At 40.0% G+C, this 22471-nt stretch overlaps 1 protein-coding gene across 1 annotated transcript in view; it reads left to right on the top strand.

Annotated features, from left to right (window-relative positions):
• Window positions 1-22471, top strand: part of PPFIA2 (PTPRF interacting protein alpha 2) — a 407895-nt gene that overhangs the window by 280045 nt on the left and 105379 nt on the right. The window contains exons 5-6 of the mRNA XM_061639649.1: window positions 1060-1224; window positions 6449-6523. Of these exons, the coding sequence (XP_061495633.1) occupies window positions 1060-1224; window positions 6449-6523 (240 nt within the window). The remainder of the gene's footprint in view (window positions 1-1059; window positions 1225-6448; window positions 6524-22471) is intronic.

A 22471-nucleotide genomic window follows, 5' to 3' on the forward strand; every position in this document is an offset into this window, starting at 1 on the left:
GGTTGTGGTGGTAGATAATTGGAGCATATTATATTCTTCTGCTGTCTTCTGAAAGCAGCTGTAGAGTTAAGAAGGATTGATTTCCTGCACACCTGAATTGTACCCAGAAGCTGACCTGAGGAAGCAGTAGGAAGTCAGCTCCCTTTATTCACCTCTCCTCAAGTCTATTTCTTCAGTTAGGAGTGTAGGAAATACATTTCCCCTTCATATTGTGCCCCACTTTTTATAACCATGGATGGGGGTGGGGAAGAGGCCATGTGTCACAGTATTTACAGTTTTTTTTAAAAAAAACAACCCAATGTAAGGGAGGATCTGACTTTTTAAAAAAAAATTTTTGATTTTTATCCACCTTACTCCAAAGGTCACATGGAATTTGTTATCTACAATGAAGGCAGATGTGCAACTATATGTCTAATCATTGTGATGTATACTTTGAGTTGTGTGCAATTCTGATGTGAGTACAAGGACACTCACAGAGGAGAATTCCTCACTGCAGAAGCCTACATCTCCCAGAAAAACTCTCCTGAGGGTTGGAGGACCTCCAGGAAAAACCATGGATGTGGGTTAGGGCATTACAGTGGGAGGAGGAAATTCAACCAAGGGATCTTGTATGAATGCTGGCAATGGATGCAACCCTGTAAAATAAAGTAAATCAAAATGTTAATGGAAATATGTTGTGTGACTAATTTCAACATTGACTACTTCTTGCACCATGTGATTTGTTGATTTAGTTTGGCTGTTTAAGTGGTTTCTTTTAACAATATTTCAGCAGCCTAAATCATGTTAGCTTGAACACAACAAAGGTGAATGGAACAATTTTCTCTCTTGGAAAATTTGCATGAGAGTTCAGTAGATATTAATCACATTTATGTTTCCTTTCCCTTTATGGTCTCTGCAATAATACCATGGAAAACTGCCAAATGAAGTCATCATACACCTTCAAGTACAGTGAAACCTGCCAGTGTCATTATCATTTTGAACTATAAGGTTTAGAATTATTTCACCTGTGACCTTCAGATGTAAATGTGCTAACTTTCTTTTCTGTATTTAACCCAATAGCTGTTACTGGAACATTTGGAGTGCCTTGTTTCAAGACATGAAAGGTCACTGAGAATGACAGTGGTGAAACGGCAAGCACAGTCCCCCTCTGGAGTTTCCAGTGAAGTTGAGGTTCTGAAAGCGCTGAAATCATTGTTTGAACACCACAAGGCTTTAGATGAAAAGGTACAGTATAGAAATAAGCTTAGCAGCTCAGCATATGCTTTCTTCTGCTTTATCATGGATATCTATCTGAGAGTAGCTTCCCCATTCTTTTGGCATGTGTGCTAATCATCTTTCCAGGATGCCATTCTCTAGTTTTCCAAGGTAATGCCAGAGGCACCAAGCCTCATACACTGAATGGTGGTGGCTTCCATGTGACATATGGAGGGGCTTAATGATCACATGACATACCTTCATTGTGGGGACCATGTACAGTTCAAGGAAGTCAAACCCTGGCCATTCAGGCTAGTAGTATAACTGTAAGTTGTTTATACTGCCTCTTATAAGGGCAGGGATCTCTAGAAAAAAACCTTGCTGTTATATTTTTACTGCTTACTTAGAAACCCTCTAGTGTTGCCCCCAAATTAGTCATCAAATGATCAAGCTACATTTATCTGCCCCATCTGAATTAAACTTTCCCATCACATTTAAACCATATTTATACCACTTTGATAGTCATGGCTTCCCCCAAATAATCCTGGGAAATGTAATTTACCCCTCAATGAGCTATAATTCCCAGCACTTTTAACAACAGCAGTTCCCAGTTTTCTTTGGGGGAATCGTGTGCTTTAAAGGTATTTTAAATGTATGGTGTGGATGTGAGTCCTGATCCAAAAATGTGCCACTCTTTTACAGTTCAAAATCCCATCAATAGGCTGTTTGATAGGAAAGGGGATGAGGGTGGGATTTAATCTAGCCCTCGTTTCCCCCTCTCAAATGTTAATGTTTTTGAAAGGCTTCCCATATTCATATATGAATGTAGGGATACATTTGGAATACCCCTATTTTCATAATGAGCACAACTGGCTGAGTTCTCTTGTAATTATCATACATTGCTTGAAAGGGTCTACTCTCAATGGCTACTAGCTACAATGGCTATATTCTATCTCCTCTGTTGAAGGCAGTACGCTTCTGAATACTAGTTGCTGGAAACTGGAGGAGAGGAGAGTGCTCTTGTGCTCAGGTCTTGCTTGCAGGCTTCCCATAGGCATCTGGTTAGCCCCTGCGAGAAGAGAGTGCTGGACTAGATGGGCCATTGGCCTGATGCAGTATGCTCTTCTGATGTTCTGATGTGCTTTCCCTCTGTAACTCTGAAATAGACTGTCCTCCACTGATTTAAAAGCCAAGACAGCATTTATGAAAAACATAAAATTGTCTTACAGTATGTTAACAACAGTTTGAGAAAGTACCATCAGCAGCTGCAAGTGAGTGAAATGGCAGACTGTGCATTGCATAGTGCCTTAGCATTCATGCACATACATTGACATGAATATGCACTAGAGACAATGCATTCACCATCCGCTCCAAGATTTAAATTTTAAACACCCTGAGGGAGCCCTGAACAATGATAACTCTAGGAGCTCACACTAACAAAAATTTGACAGATCATCCACAAAAGGCAAAAAACAGGGATAGTGATTTATCAGGAACAGATAACAGGCAACAGTGAGGGGCTGTGGTAAATAAGGAGAACCAGAGCATATGGGCCACAGCTCTAGGGCCCTTACAGTTGATTGGGGAGAAAAATCTATTTGCATACACAGTTTCTTATCAAGCTGGGTGTAAGCATGCAAAAACCTGCTTCCAGGTGTAATGCCCATAGCTGAACCAAGCAATCTGAATTATAAGTACTTGAAACAAGTGGCATTCCTCAAAATTAATTTATTACCTTTAAAAAGAAATCTCATGGAGAGATTAGTTATAGTCTAAATGAATAGACTCCTCAGTTCTTTTGAGAAATGTAGAGTAGTACCTATTGTGCCTGAATAATCATCATATAATATTTTGACATGCTATTTCTAGATGTGAAAATCATTTACTGTATTTTTTTATTTGAAGTGAAGCTTAGGCATTCATTCAGGTGTGGTTAGTGAGAGATTAGGCAAAAGCTAGCAAACACATTCAAATAATATTTTAAAAGTCCCTGGAAGCTTTTAGCTTCCCTTTGCAGCTTAACTTAACTGTTGTAGCTGGGACTTACATAACGCAGCCTTATTAGCAATTTGGAGATTAGTATGGTTTACAGCCTAATTTCCAGTATTTGAGATTGATAAAAATTAACTATTAGAGAAGTGGTGGAGTATTACTTTCTCAGACTACTTTAATTAATGAGAACTGAATTTGAACTTTCAGCAAATTAATAGAAATATTGCACATATTGTACATTTTGTGTTCTTTTAAACTCAGAATTGTGTTTGGAGGATTTCTCTGACTGTTTGAATGACATGAGGTATGTTACTAAGCAAGTGGTAAGTGTTGAATCTGCACTGCATGCACCAGACCTTCCAAAGTGCCAAAACTTTCTGAAAGTAGATTGAATGCTGACCACTGAATCACTAAATGTACATCAGTCTGGCTTGCTGAATTAGTCTGAGTTCACATGATGCAACAATGTAACAACTGCACTTGCAGATTCAGCATTCCCATATGCCCAACAATCCACATCCCAACCAAATAACTGAATATGACACAGGGTTCATTGGCATAAGAAATTGAGGCTTCTTTTCCCAGTAGAGTGTCAGAGATCTGGGGTATGTGGTAGTGCTTCTTGCATGACTGGTCAGGTTTACCATAAGCCATTATTCGTTATATAGCATATTTATATTTCTTCACCAATGGTTTCTAGAGTAGGTTTGCTAAGAATCCTTTAACCTTAACTATATACAAATTTTGCAGTACATTTTCAGTTACTGCAGTTGCTATTTTATATAATTGATGGTTTTATGGCATACAGTTATCCCTATACTCAGTTTATTTAGCCTTTGAAACTAGGACGGTAAGACCAACTTTTCCCATGTTGTCATCATTCCTTATTGACATCAGCATCTTTATCAGTGTCCATGAGAGGTACTCTACAATAAAGCCAAAATCTTTTAAGATTTCCATAATTTAAACAGTTTGGGGGCGGGGGTCAGAAACATATTGTTGTATTCAATTAAGTCTTATTCAGAGTAGATCAATTGAAATTAATGAACCAAAATTAGTTCTGTACATAACTTCAGTGGGTATACTCTGAGTAGGACCAGTGTTAAATATCAGCCATAATAGTTATAATTAAAAAAGGGGAATTGCTTTTCTCTTCCTATGTTTCCCATGTTCTAAATATTTTTGCTGGACATATATGTAATAGTGCCAGAAATGTTTTTCTTATTGTTGTTTGATCCATACTTTTATTAGCTCCTAGCTCTATTTTGCCGGAAGACAAACGTTTTTTGGCCCAGGAGCCCAGAAACTAGCAAGTTTAACAAATGTACAGCTATGAGCACAATGTGCATAACTTCAGAAACTTACAAGGTTACTTAGGTACCTAAGCTAAGGTACCTGGGGGGAGTAACAGAAATGAGACCAGAGGTTTTCCAGAAAAGGAAGTTTGATTGACAGAATAAAATAAAAGGCATATTGCAAATAAGGAAAATTATTGAGGGCTTGTCCAGAAGGGAGGGGGAGAGATGAAATGGCAGCAAGTTCAGAGGGGCCCTTTGGTGATGGATGCTTCAGCATTCGGGGAGGGGGGATTGAACTGTTAGAGCAATAAAGCTAGAAAGTCAGAGAGAGATAGAAGAAATCATGGGAAATGGAGGATGAGCAACATATTGTGATTGTGCACCTACTCCTCCTTGTGATATGTAAAGGGGAAGGGAAGCAAGCAATAGTGGGAGGGGTGAGGTCAGGGCTGCACAGATGCACCAGCAGTGCATCCACACAGCCCTAACCTCCTGGTTGTCCTGTCCTGTCCAGGTAAGCTGCAACCACACTGGAGCCAGAAGGGCGGTTACTGGAAGCAAGGGGCCAAGGACAGGTCCAAGAGAAGGCAGGAAGTACAGCTGTTGGCCTTGAGAAGGATTACTGAATGAGGGAGATGCTTTAATTTGGATTCCTGCGTTGAGCAGCAGGTTGGATTCGATGGCTTTATAGGCTCCTTCCAACTCTATGATTCTATGATATGGGCACCCAAAGCTGAAAGTTCTAAGAGTCAGCCAGCTGAGTGTACGACCAGCTGTATTCCTAGAATTTATTTTTAAAAAACTAGAGTATTAGCTGGGAAGAAGATTTCCAGGAGAACAAAAGGGAAGAATGTTTCTCTAGCCTTTTTGATTCTAGGTGGATGTTTGTCATTACTGATTAAAACATTGCACAAGAGTACTGAATGCCCAATTAACAGGGGGCAAGGTTCATTTAATCAGGAAGCAGATCCAATTGTCCCCAGGCCAGCATGTAGATGACTAGGGCATCCTGTTTTCCAGTTCAGTAAAAGGGTGTGGTTGTGGCAAATGCTGTCTGTCCTAGCATGTCAGCTTCTGCTGGCTAAAATTCCAGACAAAATGGAAGCCTGAAAGATAAGATGATAAGATGGAGACCAAAACTGCAAGCAAGTTGGGCCTTTTTGATAACAGAACACTTTTTACTTTGCCATATATATGACACAAAATAATTAGTAACCTACTCACACAAATCTCAACAATTTAAAAATTCAGTGTAATAAACAAACAATCTCAGTTCATGTCTTGGTAGAGCACCTTCATATGGAGACATACCCCAAGTCTCAAAAAAGCCCTGTCCTCCTCAACCCTTATTACCTATACAAGTACATGGCAGTGCACCCAGGCCCCACAAAGGGATATGCATACCTCCATTTATTCTTTCAAGTTCTACAGCACAAATTACTTGAATGGTATATGCATCCCAGTTGGCCTTGATATCAGACAACTGCTGCCAGTGTTATCCCATTATTTCCTTTCCTGGTTTTGTATCTTGGTGAGTAAGCCAAGAGTTTCCCAATTTGGATATCACAGGAAACTGACGTTTAAACAAACCTTGACAGAAGCATCAGAATTGACGTACAAGCAGAGGAGGGATCAAGGGGGGAGTGCCCTGGCACCATGCTTATTTTCAACTCAATAAAGCATGGTGTATTAAGCCAAGATTGTTGCATCTGAACTGGACAGTAGGAGGACTATGCTATGTGTTCGAGGAAATTTAGGGGAAATTGTGTAGCAAAAACAGTAATGTAAAATGAGCACTATGTTTTATATAACCTCTAAAAAAAATTCAGTAGATTTATTTTTTATATACATTCAGGACGTGTATCTTGCAAGCAATCCTTCAGAATGTTCTGTATTCTTAAAGATGGATTATGCAAACTGCAAAGAGTAGAATCATGTTGCTGCATAATATATTTTTCTTCTAGGTAAGGGAACGATTGAGGGTTTCCTTAGAAAGAGTCTCAGTGCTAGAAGAGGAGCTTACAGCTGCTAATCAGGAGGTAACATACAGAACTTTTTTCTCTCATATGTTGTTACTGTTATGACAGACCATCCTGTTTATTAAAATTAGATTTAAAACCTATGGAGATAATTGTTTTATTCAAATCTTTAGGCAATCCTACTGCTTTTGTAGGGGTATGATTTGGGGGAGGGTGGGACTGCCTTAAGAGGTTAATAGGCCTCAGTCTTCAAGATGGCAGGGAAGTTTTAAAAAAGGAACTGTGAGACTTACATTTGAAGAGCCTGGGTTTATATAGCACAACTCTGCCTTCACTCACATGGCAGAGTGAGGTTGCTCCTCTCCCATTCTGCATCACCACCACCATACCGAATAACATCTTAGGAAATTAAATTACATGCTCTCTCTTCTTCTTTTTTTTGGGGGGGGCACAATCATGCAATTTCTCCCTCTACTTTCTGAAACTTCCAGGAATTATGGAATACTCAGTCCATGCCGCCGTCTACATAGTGGAAGTGAGGGGGGCAAACTTGCTACTCCATTCTACAAGTAGCGACACTGTCTTAGCAAATATGGGAACCAGGGCAATGCTCCACTGCTGCTGTTTGCAAAAGGGTCCTTTATTGCAGTTTTAAAAATGTGTTTGTTTTGTTTTGCTGTGCTGCTTCTGTATTTCCCCCAATCATGCCCTCTAATAGGGAACTCAGATGCTAAGTGCCAATAGGAATTGAGCCAAAATGGGGCTACTGAAAAAGCCAAGAGGGAGGTATCTGAATGCCTAGGTGAACACTGAGGTGTGGAGAAGTACAATTAAAAAAAAATCTAAGGAGGCAAAGCTCCTGAAACACAGCCTAATGAGAATTCAGTAGCTATGGAATGTTGAGTGCCAGATGGAAAAGAAAAATGAAAACCAAAGAGTGGGATAATGGAATATTCTGCTTTAATGGAATGGTTGGCTGGAACCTTGGACAACAAAAGAGCAGGGATGTAGTTGTTCAAGGTCTCATGGAGACTTAGACCTTATACTCCGTTGGAAACAGGGTCCCAGCAAGGTCCCCATGTCTCCAACATCCTGAGCCAATTAGCATGAAAGGGGAGTGTGTTGGCCACTGAGAAGAATCTTCTAACGTGCTTCCTTGTCCTTTTATGCTGATTGGAGCCAATCAGAATAAAAGGAGGTGTCTCAGCCACTGAGAATACTCTTTTCAGTAGCTAACACTCTTCCCACTCGTCTGTTGTGAGAAGACTCTAACAAGGATCTTATTCTGAACTCAGCAGTAAAAAAAGAGGAGGAGCATGGCTATGACTATTATGAAGGGACCCTGCACTTCTGAATTTGCCACTACGCTACTGGAAAAGAGAGAGTGCAATATTTTGTTGCAGAACCCAGTTGTGTTTCCTTCCTTTTAACAGGAGTGCTTCTGTCTAGGGTTCCAGTCAGCCATTCATGATCTCAAGATATTGCTGTCATTGTCCTGGAAGAGTTACTAGTTTTAAACAAAGAAGGAATCCAGCAATAAGGGCACAACAGAACATGAAGAAACAAGAATGGAGAAAAGCTGTAAAAATTGCTGCTTACCAGCTTTACTATTTTTATCTTTCCCCACACCTGCAGCATACTGATCATTTGAAATACAGTATATGTTAAAACAGGACCCCGCTGTGTATCCAGTGTTTGAAGTCTATTTTTGCAAAACTACTTGATCTACCTTTTTGTGTGTAGTTCAAGATTTTCATTTAACAAAATCTTGATCCCCCATAACTGCCTCAATATAGTTCTTAGGGTGGGATTTTCATTTCACTGTCCTGGATCATAATTGCAGATTACATGTTGCCAGTTTTTGTTAACAAAGGAATTGCAATAGTACTTGCAAGGAACACAAACTTTATTTGTGCTTCTTCAATACTTTTTTAAATGTAGAACTAGATATCTAAATATCTTCTAGAGATTTGAGTCCTGAGACATTGAAGTAAAGGCAAAAAATAATAATCTCCCCCTGCCCTGATGCAGTCTAGTTTGAAAGTAATCCAGAAAAACGACCTGGAAATCTACTGGATGTTCGCAAATTAACCCATCCTCACCAAATTATTGTCTGTTTTTTGTCATGACCCCAAAGTCCAGCAGCAATCAAGACTTGGCATCAGAGGCTTCCGAGTCTCCAGCTAAGGAGCCAGACCAGGTGCAAGAGACAACTGAGCCTGAGGAACATGAGCCCCAGAAGAACCTCCAGTATCTGTAGGGCCAGAACCAGGACCCTCACAAGAACTGTCCCCTGAACCTGAGGAAACCAGTGCCTCCCACCGCAGTTCACTGGCCCAGCAGCACAGGGAACACAGCAGGTGGGAGGCTATGGAATGGAGGAAGAATGCCCATCTTCAGGCCAAAGGGTGGGCCCTTTAAAGCTCTAAAGTTATCCACAAGAGGCCAGAGCCTGGGCAAGGTAGTCTAGAGGCAGATATTTAAAAGGCTCACTTGGAGCTCTCCATGGTCTTGCAACTTCTGACCTGCTTTGCTGTTTTCTCCTTGGGATCTGGTATCGGACCAGAACACAACACTGTTGTACAGTAAACTATATTCTTGGGCACTAATAAGAGAATACCACATCTTCCCAGTGCAAAGTGGACCCTCCCTGCCGTCCCTTGCCTATTATTTATTTATTATTAGGACTATACCCTGCCTACTAAGTGAAGCTCTTGAAGTCATTTCCAATATATTTAAAATGCAATAGCAGAAATGGCTGCCAAAGCAGCCAGATGTTAATTCCCTAAGAGGCCAGGGCTCCCTCAGTAGGCTGCTGCTGCTGCTATCTTTTGCAAGCCTCGCACAGTCCTCTGATGTTCCACCTGGCACTCTGCAGCTGAATCTCCTGCCATGGAATTAGTCCCAAATAGTCCAGGTGTTTGTCCCTCCAGTGGAACCTGGCGGCTCCGATGTCAGTAAGGCAGTGAATCCACTCCAGGTTTTAGTCTGAACTTTCAAGGAGCTGTCCAAGGTGCTAAAACCAGACAAAAATCCAGAGTGGATTCATTCCCCCACTGACATCAGAGCCACCAGCCTCCATTGAGTCCCTCCAAGTGCAGGGCTTCCTCGTTGGGCTGTAGCTCTTGCCTGCTTATCAAAGGAGGGGGGATAGTGTGCAGTGCTGTGTTGTTCCCAAAAGACAGTGGATGCTCCTATACATGGGCACCTTGTCCGGGGTGACTGAGCATTGTGAGAAGGCCAAGGCATATCTGTTATGGATAAGCATCTGAGGAACTGGAGGGATGCAAGAAAAAAGTTTCAGGAAGGCAACAACATTTCTTGGGATGCCGGAAGGTCCTGTTCATTCCTATTTACATACATACTTATTAAGTGTCATATATTTTATGGCAGTCAACCAGCTTCCTGTTTCTAATCGTACCTAACCATTTATCTGTGGGCCACACTAGAAGTGGTCATATTCACACAATGAGCAATTCTGTGCATTTTTCAAACAAGTGAATATCAGATATGGGGAGGATCAGTCTGGATCAGGACCATTATAGATGGGGTGAGGCCTTTTATCCCATCATAACCTAGGTCTGAACTATTATTTGCATCAAGAGGAAAGTTCCCAATCAGAGCTCTACTCCCAATGCAAATAGCAGCTGTGGGGGATATTCTGGATTGGGTCCATAATAGAGGCAAAGGGTTAAAGCCACCTTCTCCATCCAAGTCTGCACAGTCTAACAGTCTAACAAAGTATATAGCTTTTACAATTTTAAATGAGAATACACCTGCAATTACATTTCTTGCTAAATCAGATCTTATATGAGCATGGATAATCTTGAAGCAACCAAAGTCCTTAAATCACCTTCAGATTCTGCCAGTCATAATCTGCTTTAAAATCTTTTCCCATGAAAAGTTTTGAAAAGTCTCCATGGTAAGCCTTTTGGTGAATCCCCAGGGATAGTAAACTGCCTGCCTGTGTTATGATCCTGTGTGGATATGTGTGTGAGAGAGAGTCTGCATGTGTACTGTGCTTCTACTTGTTTAGATTTTTGTTAATCCAGTTCTTTGTTGTCCTTTGCCTGATATTCTAATTCATTTGGAATGTCTGGTTTAGAATCTTCCAAGAGATAGAGAAACTGCCAGGTTTAGAATTGGTTATATTTTTAGAGCCCTTCAGCTTCTCTGCTCTGAACTTGGCTCATTGTCTCAGTGTTCCTGTACTCAGTTTACGTAATCACCCTGCCTGCTGTTGACAATACTGACCTCACTGACAATGATCATGTATATTTACAGACATGCCACCCTGTCTTCCTCCTTAATTTTGTGATATTTCCCTCTGCAGTGGCACAGTTCTTCTGCTGAAGCTAAACAGGGCTAGCCCCATCAGCTGCTAGGATGAAAGGAAGGCTAGGAAATAATCTGCTGCAAGCTCCTCAGAGGAAAGTTAATGTAAACAAACTAATAAGGAGAATGCAGTTCATCACTTGGAAGAATTCTGAAGCAAAAACTAGGAAGTTATTCTCAACATGATCTATTAGCACATTTAAGCTTTGTCCACTTGTGTAGATAAATCCAATCCAAATGTGCTGAAATTGCAGGTTGTTGTTTTCACCCTGGAAGAATTGGTGGATCCTTCCACCTGTGAATAAGAAGTTCCAATACAGAACTAATAACAAAGGGCTACTTTGGGGTAAGAATATAAACACAGATCAGGGTTAAGAAACAGACTAATTATTGGCACTAACCCAGCATTCTCTAGACATCAATTTGACTTGAAGGCACATAATGTAATATGTGTACTAACTGAAAATGTAATGTCTGGTCCATAGATCTATGAAAGGTGGATCTACAACATCTATGTGTGGGAGCTTTGCATTTGGGGTAACAAGTTGGTGGTTGGCCAGCACAGATGGGAGCCAGGCTTAGCCCCCACTTGTCCACCACTGAAGCATGTCCAGGGACCCAGTGGAGGGTGCTGAGTGGTGCTGTCACCAAAGTTGCAGTGGTGGCAGAGAAAGCAAGTGGCAGCCGCCACAATAAGCAAGGCTGGGGGTAGCCTGGTTGGGGGATGGGTTGGCACTGGGGATCCATCATTTGCAGTGTGCCAATGGTCCTCCAAAGTCTGGCACCAGCCCTGCCTCCTCCTTAGAATGATGGAAGTGGTTTTAGCTGTATAAATACCAGGGCAACAAGGTGGTACTGGACAAGGAGAAGAGGAGAGGATAAAAAAGCTGGCTTTCCATTACAGACCAATATAATATTCAGGTATTCAGGCTCTCTGTTAACGCCACACTCTTTGCTCTTCACTTCCTCTTTCATATGGATTTAGCCCCTCTTCTCATCAGCATTACCCATAGTGTAGAATTATATCTATGCTGAGGTTAATGGTAATTATGATTACCTTTCACCAGGGTTTGTAAATCAACCTCAGCCCTGGATAAAAGCATCCGTGCTGTCTTTCTGTAGTACAGTTGTGTAGAATGGGTTGTTTTCACTTGGATTTTATTCCATGGTTGTGCTAGGAAGAGCATCTGCTAGAACTCTGAGGAGTCCTTTGTTTTTAAAGCATTGAATTGGAGATAAAGAAACTCATTTGGGGGGGGGAAGTTGCTTTATATACTCTTTTCACCTAAAGAGAGCATGAAAAGGGCATTGTAGTTGCTGAAAGCAACGTCCCAAAACCAGTTTTTGAAACTCTGAAAGGCCTTTCTTTTTCTGTCTTTTGTTCCTCTAAAGTACAACTTGTGCTAGTGATAAATTACATATAAAGTCTTCATTACAGCAATGTAGCGTCTGCCTATGGCTGAAAATATTTTGATTGCCTTTTCAAAACTCGGATGCCATATTTGTGCTATTAAAGAAAATAATAGGTTGAAGGCGTGGAACCCTGCTGCTTTGAATGAAACAGAGGGCTTCAGCATTAAAGACATCTCTTCAGCTTTAACTTCAGCATTTAACCTAAGGTGTTTTCCCCCACCTAATATTTAAGCAGTTCATGAGGAATTTCTGCTTGTTGGTTAACTAAATAAGAATTTTAAAAGATCCAGAGTGCTCTTGCTTTAGCTTCCTATCACACTGAAGCAGCATATATTAGTCTTCTCATTAACACTGCATTAATTTGCATTGCAATTATGAAAGCACTGGAGGAAGTGGTTCATGCTTGTTTGTAAAGCTTGGAGTGGGGGGAGGGAATCACAAATTTGACAACTATATGAAGAAATAAACTTCACTGAACTTAGCATGTTCCATTACTGCCTAAGAACGTAGGCATTTACTCTTTCCCAGCAAGATGGTGTAGCCAAAACCTACATATAATTCACTAATAGGCAAAAAACCTTGCGGATTAAGAACATATCTATAGCCCATAGATATTTCTATCAAACTTTAAAAAGCAGGGAAATTGGGCAGCTATAGTGAATTCACCAGGGGAGCAGGAGACCTGGCCTCCTCTCTGAGATATTGGACTGCCCTACAAAGTTGTCAAAATGCAAACACAATTTGGGTTGGTCTTTCACAGTCCAATCCACTTGCTATGTAGCTTGGAAGAATTTGGTAACGTGTCTCTGAGCATATGGTGAGTGGTGGCAACACCTGTCATCTCCAAAGATGGAGAATTATATTTTTGTATGTTTGTTGGTGTTTTTCTTACTTTGCTTCTTTCCTGGGTTACTAAGGTTTCTACAGAAAATCTAAACCAGAAAATGTTATTTCTCTCATTATTCATCCTAGAAATTTGTGTCAAATTTATTTTCATTAATTTTAAAGTCTTTTTATTGGTCAATGTCATATGATGGTGAAGATAGCCTTTTGTGTTTCAAATTGGAGGTTATGTTCTATTTCTGTTTTGAGTGCATTAACAGTTGAATCTGAAACTTCAGTTTGATGTAAAATCAGACTGATTAGAATATGGTGCTACTTCAGGAATAACTCTAGCTGTTGGAAAAGAGAGGATGCATATTTTCAGCCTGCTATGTTTAAACCACTTCATTTAAGGCAAGGTGGGCACGGTCAATTAAAAACATAGAGCACACCTAGAATTTTGCTAGAATATATTTCACCTCCCACTGTTTTATCTTGTGCAAATTCAGACACTTCTGAGATCCACTTGAGACTATTGTGCCATTATTCCACAATTATGTTTGAAGTTTTTTCAGTGTAAATGTAAGTGTTGCTGTACTTCACATATTCATAGAAATAAAAGCAAAAGAAAATGATTTCCTGTAGGAAACTTCACTAAAATTGCAAAGTAAATCAGACATATTTAAAGTGACCGTCTGAACTATATCAACTGTCTTAATAATGTTGCTTCCTCCCTGCTAAAACAAGATCAACACAGGACATATCTTCTATTATTTGGGTTGATTACAGGTGTTGCCACCACTCACCATACACTCAGAGGCACATGTTACCAAATTCTTCCAAGCTACACATCAAGTGGGAAGGGCAAAAAGGAGGGGATAGGAGGGAGGAGGAGGGAGGCTGGGTTTGATCATTTGCATACTTTTTGAGTTCAGTGGGATTTGTTTCTGTGCAATCATGTTTGAAAATGGAAATGGACTGCCTTCAAGTTGACCAGACTTATGGCGACCCTTTGGATAGGGTTTTCATGGTAAGCGGTATTCAGAGGTGGTTTACCATTGCCTTCCTCTCAGGCTGAGAGGCAGTGACTAGCCCAAGATTACCCAGTGAGCTTCATGGCTGTGTGGGGATTCGAACCCTGGTCTCCCAGGTCGTAGTCCAACACTGACCTGGGGGAGGGGCAGGGAGGTGGGAGGGGAGGAGGTTGGGTGGGTGGGCACTGGGAAGAAGGGAAGCCCCTTTCCTTTCCAAAAGGAAAACATTGTGAACAGTATCATTGCTTTTCAGCGTTTCCCCCATCTTTTTATTCTACAGAAGGCACATGTAGCCTCCCACTAGGGTTGCCAGGTTCAGGGCCTGAGACTGATCCTGTATCTTTAGGAGAAGAGAATGTCAGTCAAGTGGAGGTGTTCTTGCAACACTGTAATGGGAAAAACCACAAGGTGGAATTCTCCCTTCCCCCTGCACAACTTTTAAAGATACAGAAGACTTCTTGGAGGCTGAGCTGGCAATCCTCATAGCAAGAGCCTATGCAAGCTACATGCCTCCTTGGTTAGTTAGAATGGAAAGGACCAATAAAATGCATCATGTTACAACAACCTGTGACTATTGAAACCCATTCGGGTGGTTCAAAGAACATGGGAAAGGTAAAAAAAAATTCAGGATAATCAGCCCATCTGGATATTCCAATGGCAAGTCCACTGTGGGGAAAATTGGGGGAACTACTAGACCTTTGCCCAACTACAACTTACCCATCCCTTTCTCAAAGTGTCACTTCCACAAAAATAGAGGGTTTTGCTGACAAGGGATTGGGGGAAACGTCCTCATGGGTCAAATTAGGACCCATGCTGGGCCTAATTAGGACTGCAGACCAGAAGTTCCTCTCTGCTGATGTACAGTTTATATGTCACATGTTGTGTGTCACGTTAGGTTAATGGTTATAGATATTTTGTAACCAACCAGAAGCCTTCAGGCTTGAGTGGAATAGAAAATTAAAGCTCTGAATTTCTCTTTTCACTGAGGTTTCAGAAGCAGAGTTGGTCCTACAGAATAACAGAGAACAAATGAAATAAAATACTTTTTTTGAGTTCTACAGTTTTCTTCAAAGCCAGGCTTTTCCAGAGTGAATTAAAGTAAACCTTATGTTTGTTTCTTCACCTTTTCCTTAGCCTCAAGACAGCAATTATGTCCCTACTTTGTTTCTCTTTGGAGTAACATGTTATGTTAATTAAGTTACAGATAGGACTTTCTTAAAAGATGGTGAATAGATATTTTGTTTGCTGTATTGGACAAGAAACATTTCTGGCAATCAAAACATTGGGTGGTAGTTATTGCTAGTCCTCCTCAGGGTAGACCCATGAAAGTTAATAGACATGACTAACTTAACTTTATTACTTCCAATTGATTTACTCTTAGTAGGACTTAGCTGAATACAACCCATTGTTTCACAAGCTACAGTGGACAAAGAGCATAAAATATCCTAGATTACCTCTGATGCTCATAACCAAATAGTTTACTGTGTGCTGATCCATGAGTCCTTGGAGAGTATGAAATCATCCAGTCCATAATGTCTCTTCCATTTGCCTCAATGGAAAGGGGTGCTTGCTCTATGTATGAAAATAAGTGAGTGCATGAACCGTGCTGTGGGGTTGATGGCTGAAGAAATGATACACTCTGTACCCAGACTGTGCGGGCTCAGAGAGTTATCTGAAGATAATATTATTTTGGATGTGCTACAGCCTATAAACCATGCATTGTCATCATGTGATCACAACACTATACCTACATCCTGAATGACTTTTGGAGAATAATGTTTAGGTCAGGAAGATGTAGCACCTAGATCTGAGCACCCAGCCTTCAGCATACCCCTGGTGATACCACCATAGCTTACACAAACTTTCCACTGAATTGCGATTATATAGCAGCATTGGTGAATTCTGGTTGCTGCATTCAAGCATCACAATAAACCAAGGCTTATAATGACATACACAAGCCACAATGAGCCTTTGGCTCTTGCATTCCTCTCTCTCCCCCCCCCCCTGGAAGGAGCACTATGGAAGCATTTACTTTCACTTTTAGTAAACTACAGCTTCCGGTTTCTTGTGAACCAGGGATTGTGGTTTAACACTAACTATGGTCAGTTTCAAAACAAGCCAACTTCAAAAACATGGTTTATTGTGACATGAGTATGTGGTTGTTTTTTGTTTTGTTTTGTTTTGTTTTTACTTAATGCATGGTACTCACAAAGCTGGCAAAATCTTATTTTCCAAAGACAAAGGGAGGATCCTTCTCATCTCACCTTCCTCTCAGGATTTTGTTTGACTAGTATAGAATAGAACATATATGTATAGATCACACTGAGTTCTCAATTATTTGCATCTTCAAGGCTTTAGATGCAGGATGGAAGTCTGGCACAAGACATTTTGTTTAGCCTGAGCATCTGCGTAGAAGGAATCTGTGCTAATGCAGACTAAGAGAGAAGCCTGATTCTGATAATTGTTAATTGCAGTGAAGTAAAAATAGTTTCCCACTAGATTTTTAATGGGGTATATAAATGTTGAATATCTGTATATAAATGTTGAACATTATTCTAGTTCATCAGGAAAACAAGCAAAGTGATTGAAAGTGAAGAGAATTGGAGGTGGGGGTGAAAATGAATAATTGAGAGAACATGTTCTGCTACACTGTATTTTGTATTTTGTTTTTAAAATGTTTTAAAGTGCCTTTAGGGTCTTTGACACCCTGGGCTCCTGCTGGGAGTAAGGGTGGGATATAAATTTAATAAACAAAATAATACACTGGTATATAGCAACAGGGTTGTCTTGGGGGGGGGACCCAAGGCAAATCACACTGTGGCCCCCCACTGTCTTCATGTCCCCTTTGCCTCTGACACCCCTCATCCATGGTGATGGTAGCAGTGCACCCCCACAGCATATTTTTTGTTTTCTTTTCCTACTTCTTTAGCAGCAGTGGCCTCTCTCCCCTCTCTTCCCCCTGTCTTTTTTTGCTTTAGCAGCTGCTTTGGCAGCACCTGCGTCATCAAGGTGCCCCATCTCCTGCCTCCCTGCTTTGCTTGAGGAAAGGGCGGAGAAACTCACTGGATTGGCGAGCGGTGGCAGGCACAGGACCCCCTAAACCACAGGGCCTGGGTTGGTTGCCCCTGTTCACGCTCCCTAGAGACGTCCCTGTACAGCACAAGCACTTGGGACTTTGGTGGTTGTTTTGTTTTTTTAAAGCATCTTTTTTGCACCAAGTGAAATAATAATGCAAATTAATGGGGGAGAGGTGATGAAGTGTCTTCTGATGTTATAAACATCCAACAAACCTTCTCTAGAAATAGTTTTTGACCTCTTTACATTTTTATAATACTGTTAATTAAATTAAATCCTTTTAGTACATACTAGGCAACTGATTTAATTGGAAGCAATTTTCAATCAGTTTAATTAGACTAACATAATTTAATACTTTGCTGACAGATGGTTTTAAATATAATTTAAATGGAAGGAACATTAAGAAAAGACAGTAAGAAAAAACAATAATGTAGCTGTTTTACTAAACACTGGATTTACCTTTAATAAAAGCCCAAATATATTCATTGGCATGTATGCTTTTAGTAATCAGCCATCTCTACATTGTTGAGGCTTAGGTGTTTCACGCATGGACATAGCTAGGTGAGCCCTGACAAGCAGCTGATTGTCGGGACTTGCATAGCTCAGTGTACAGGGCTTTGCAGGTGCCACTGATCAGAGATGGTTGCAAATCCTCTTTGGCCCAGTCGCATCTTTACCAGCTGTCATGTATGACATTATATGTGATGTCATATATATGACATCAGATGTAGAGCTGGTGGAACGGCACATATATTCCCAGATGGTATAAACTCATTGATTTGGGAGCAAGGTGCTTTAAGAATGAATGTGAGTCCCAAAAGGCTACCTCAAGGGCAGTTTGGCAATAGACACTTGCTTTTCTGGAACACACGAGTTATTAATACTTGAACTGAGCAAAATAACCTTCCAAAATTCTCTATCTGATACGTTGATGGTGAAGTTGGGAAGATCATTTTAACTTTGCCAAATTTCTCCAACAGTTATTTGCAGGCAGAGCTCAACATTAGCAGTGGCAACAGTACAGCTTCTTTTTTCCAATAGGATTATTTTGCTGCTACAAGCCACAACAGTAGTAACTATGCTTAGCAGCCCGGCTGCCATTTTTCATCCCCCACAGTGCCCTGGATCCAGCATCATTCCAAGGCATTGTGGAGGAGAAAGGTGGTTGGCAACTATAAAAAAATGCTGGTGAATTTTTGACAAAATGGTCCTCTTTTTCCAAGGAATTGAGAGTTGTCTGTTTGAAAAGTATTCTTAGAAATTATCTCAGAAAAATCTCTCTTGGCCTAATTAATACAATATTTATTTATTTGTTTGTTTGTTTGTTTGTTTGTTTCATTTATATACTGCCTCATAGCCGAAGCTCTCTGGGTGGTTTACAGCAATTAAAAGCATTAAAAACAAATATACAAATTTTAAAACACAAAAACAATTTAAAAACACAATTTAAAAAAGTTTAAAAACAATTTAAAAACACATGCTAAAATGCCTGGGAGAAGAGGAAAGGCGCCGAAAAGATAACAGTGTAAATAAAAAGTTTAGAAACGTACACATGGTGTCTCATTGCTTCTCTGAATAGCTATTGGTTTGGGTCATTTTATATAAATGTATACTTAAGGTGTGGAATATCTCTGTTTTTCAAAACTGTTTTATTTTCCTTGCAAGTTGAAACTACATGGGGAAATTTTTCATCATGCTTTCATTAAAGAAGCTCTATCATTATTGTTTTTACTTTTGAACATCCATTAGATTCACAAATGGACAGTTTTTCAAAGAATGACAGATGATATTTGTATCATTATCTGATTAAAAAATACACTGCTCGGACTAAAATTTGTCACAGTAGAACTGGCCTCAAGTAGAAGTTGGGCATCTGGGCTGCTTTCAGACATGGGGTTTATTGCATTAGTTCAACAGATTAAAATGGTACCTCTTCTGTCCTGATGTCTAAAATTCCTCTACCCTGTAGTACCTGTTGAGTTAAAGAACAGTGGCTTTTACAGCCAATACACCAGCATTTTGCACAAATGTCTTTTACATGGCTGCAATGAACAATAGTCTTGTTTTCTTCCCTCACTCATTATACACATGCGCACTGTAATTCCCCACTGTGTAGGAGGTCTAAGATCTCATCCTGTCACCATGCAACCCCTCTCCCTTTAGCATCTGATAAACTTTTTTTTTAGTTGTGTAGACACAGGAATATGTGTGGGAAATGCTGCTGCTACCCATGCCTATGCAATTTACATCAGGCAAAAAAACCCTCATGCACCTAAAGGGTGGGCACGCATTGCATGCTGGGATGCCTGTCACATGAGCAGCTGCAGCTAGCTAAAAACTCCCACAATTTTCCGGGTTCCCAAACTTGCAAACTGATTATTTTTGGTATTATTTGTCACAAAAATTAGCACTAAACATGCACTACACAAGATTTCTGGAACTAGCTTGTATGTCGTGTGAAAGATCAGATATAATGCACCAATTACCAGGTAAAAAATCGTCAGAATAAAGGAATAAAGTGCAGTGTGAAAGCAGCCCTGGTGTTACTGGTCCTGTACTATGGAACACTCTTCCAGCAGAAATTTAGCAGGCAGTTCCGCTTTTGACTTTCAGGCATCTCTTGAAGACTTCTTTGTGCTGACAGGCCTATGGAGCTGTTTAAAATGTTTTTTGAGTAGCCAGTCATTTTAATGAATGTTTTGTATTTCTTTTAAATGTGTTTATGATGCTATACACTTCCCTGATTTGCAAGAGAGCTGTGTATAAATATTTAGATAAATAAGATTTAAGTAGGTATATTGGGGCATTTGTAACGAAGAAGGGCATAATTTTATTTTTACTATGAATGAAGACATTAGTTATACAGTAAACTAGCCTGTACTTCTCAACCAATTAATGTTAAACTGTTTCATTTGAAACCATTGAAATTATTGTGAATGGCATAAGCACTGTATTACTAGGGCCTATGTTGTTGATGATTATGATATTACTGTTACTTTTACTATTGTAATTTTTTTATCTGCTCTTCGTTCCACCTCAGGTTGATAAAGCAATTCTCTTTCCTTTGGGTGCAAAACAGATGTGAACCTTTTTCTGATTAATTCTGGACCATTTCTGTGCTAGAACAAATGAAATAAAAGTGTGTTTTTGTTAGTGCAGAATTAAATTATGTCTACATAAGAGCAGAAGGCTCTGCCAAATTTCACAGATATGCTGCCAAGCCTCCATTTTTTTGACTCAAGTATTTATTCTACAGCCTCTGTCAACTGATCCTTAATTGAGCAATGTGACCAGTCACATTAGATTTCCATCCAACTGTGCATCATTTAAGCAGCACACTTTTTTCTTTGTTAATTCTTTGAGCTGAGTAATGCATTGCATTTTATTTGTCTTTTGAGTTATAAGTGATTAAGACATTTTAAAAATGAATAATATCACTGCTATCTGAATGTAGTGCTTGTTAATATGAATTAACATGATTTACAGCTTCTCAGTGGTTTACTGTCATCACCGCAGCTAAAATACCTAGAAACACTTACATGATAAAAATAAAGGCAATGATTCAGCACCATTCAATTTTTGCCCTTTATTGTCTTTCTATATCCTTAATAACAGGAGTTCCCAATCAGTAGTTTGTGGACCACTGGTAGTCTACAAGCTTCATTCAGGTGGTCTGAGGCGTGCCTGTATGAAATATTCATATTGATTTTTAATTGTGTTTTCGTTAGTTCTTCTGTTTCTTATCTTGTATGTAATTGTATTACAATTTGAATTCCATAGGAAATCTAGAATTCGAATTGGAAGACAATAAAATACAATATAAGAAAGAAAAGACGCAATAAAAATACAGTTCACAATCATACAGCATCTAGCACAGCACATTACAATTGCTACAAAAGGCAGAAAAATCATTAAGTAGTCCACCAATACTCTCAGCAATTTTCAAGTGGGGGGGCTTGAGAACCACTGCTTTATAACATTAGTATTCCCTTATTTAAAAAGAACAAGAAAAGTATAAGGAGCTTCCTTACAGCTAGATCTAAATTGCATACTACAGTGACTGTGTGACCATCACTGTTCCTCCATCTTTCTCCTCTTCCCAGTAATGCTGAGTTAAGCAGGATGTGGCATGTCATGCTCAACTTTCTCTCATTTCCACTCAGCTTTATTGACTGCCCCTTGCAGGGTTCAGGAAATTCTGGACAAGATTGTGTCATGTCACAATCTTGCTTAACTAAAAGTTGTCAGGGAGTTTGGGGCTAGCAGATGCTATAGATGTCTTGAGAATATGGCAAACATGAAGGCACTACATGAGTAGAAAAGGGCTGCAGGGCCATGTCTTTTAGCTTCATACTGACTTCCCTGTATTCTACTGTAATTTCTGTAGCAGGGTGCTTTTTTTCTTTTTACCTGCCCTTTCTACTTCTCAAGTAGAAAAGGCTCTCTACTGCAAAAATTACACTGGAATGTGAAGAATCCGGGAGGAGCTATGTGACAATGGGGGCAGAGCTGAAGGCATGGCCCTGCAGCCTTTTTTTACTAGTATTGCCGCTTCATGGTTGTAACAGCTGAAGAGGCCATTTTATGTAGTATAATGCTGACTCATCAGTACTGCTCTTCTAACCTGATAAGGGTCTGTCATGAGCGGTAGAAATCAACGGAATTTGTTGCTTCTTTAGCCCCACTGCTAAGTTTAATACAATTTTTGAAGAATATGTAACTATTTTGAGATGGAAGTTCTGTTTAATTTATTAAGTGTGTGCATCTGTCAGAGGGAAACTTTTGTAAAACAGGGATTGAATGATCTTGCTGATCTGAGTGTCTATGAGACCAACTTAGATCAACCCACATAAACTATTATTTTTTCTGACTTGCAAACAGAAATTGGGATGCTGAAATGAATCCATGCTGCTTCATTTGGTTTCCAAAGGGTGTATTCTCCTGTAACATGAAGTTCAACTTCATTAACAATTTTGGTGATAAACTTAAAAGGCTGCTGGTATGTTCTGTAATTTAAAGAATTCAATTTAGGGTCAACCCTGATGGGAGATCTGGGGCTGGAACTTTCACCACCTTTTTCTTTTACAAAGCACAGCAGTGAGAGGAGGGAGATCTGGATTAGGAAAGGGTTAGGAAGGTACAAGGAAGATGGGTTAACCCATTTCCCTCTCACTCTGTGTTCCTGTTGGAAACTGCTGCTCAATGTACTGTTTCCCCGCAACTGATAAAAGTTATGTTAAAAAAACCCTCTTCCCCTACACTGTGGTCCTGATCCATATCAGCTCCCCACCAACCCCCAAGGTTGCATTTTAAAAAGAAAAAAGATATT

This window comes from Rhineura floridana, chromosome 8, assembly GCF_030035675.1.
Source record: "Rhineura floridana isolate rRhiFlo1 chromosome 8, rRhiFlo1.hap2, whole genome shotgun sequence".
Classification (NCBI taxonomy): domain Eukaryota; kingdom Metazoa; phylum Chordata; class Lepidosauria; order Squamata; family Rhineuridae; genus Rhineura; species Rhineura floridana.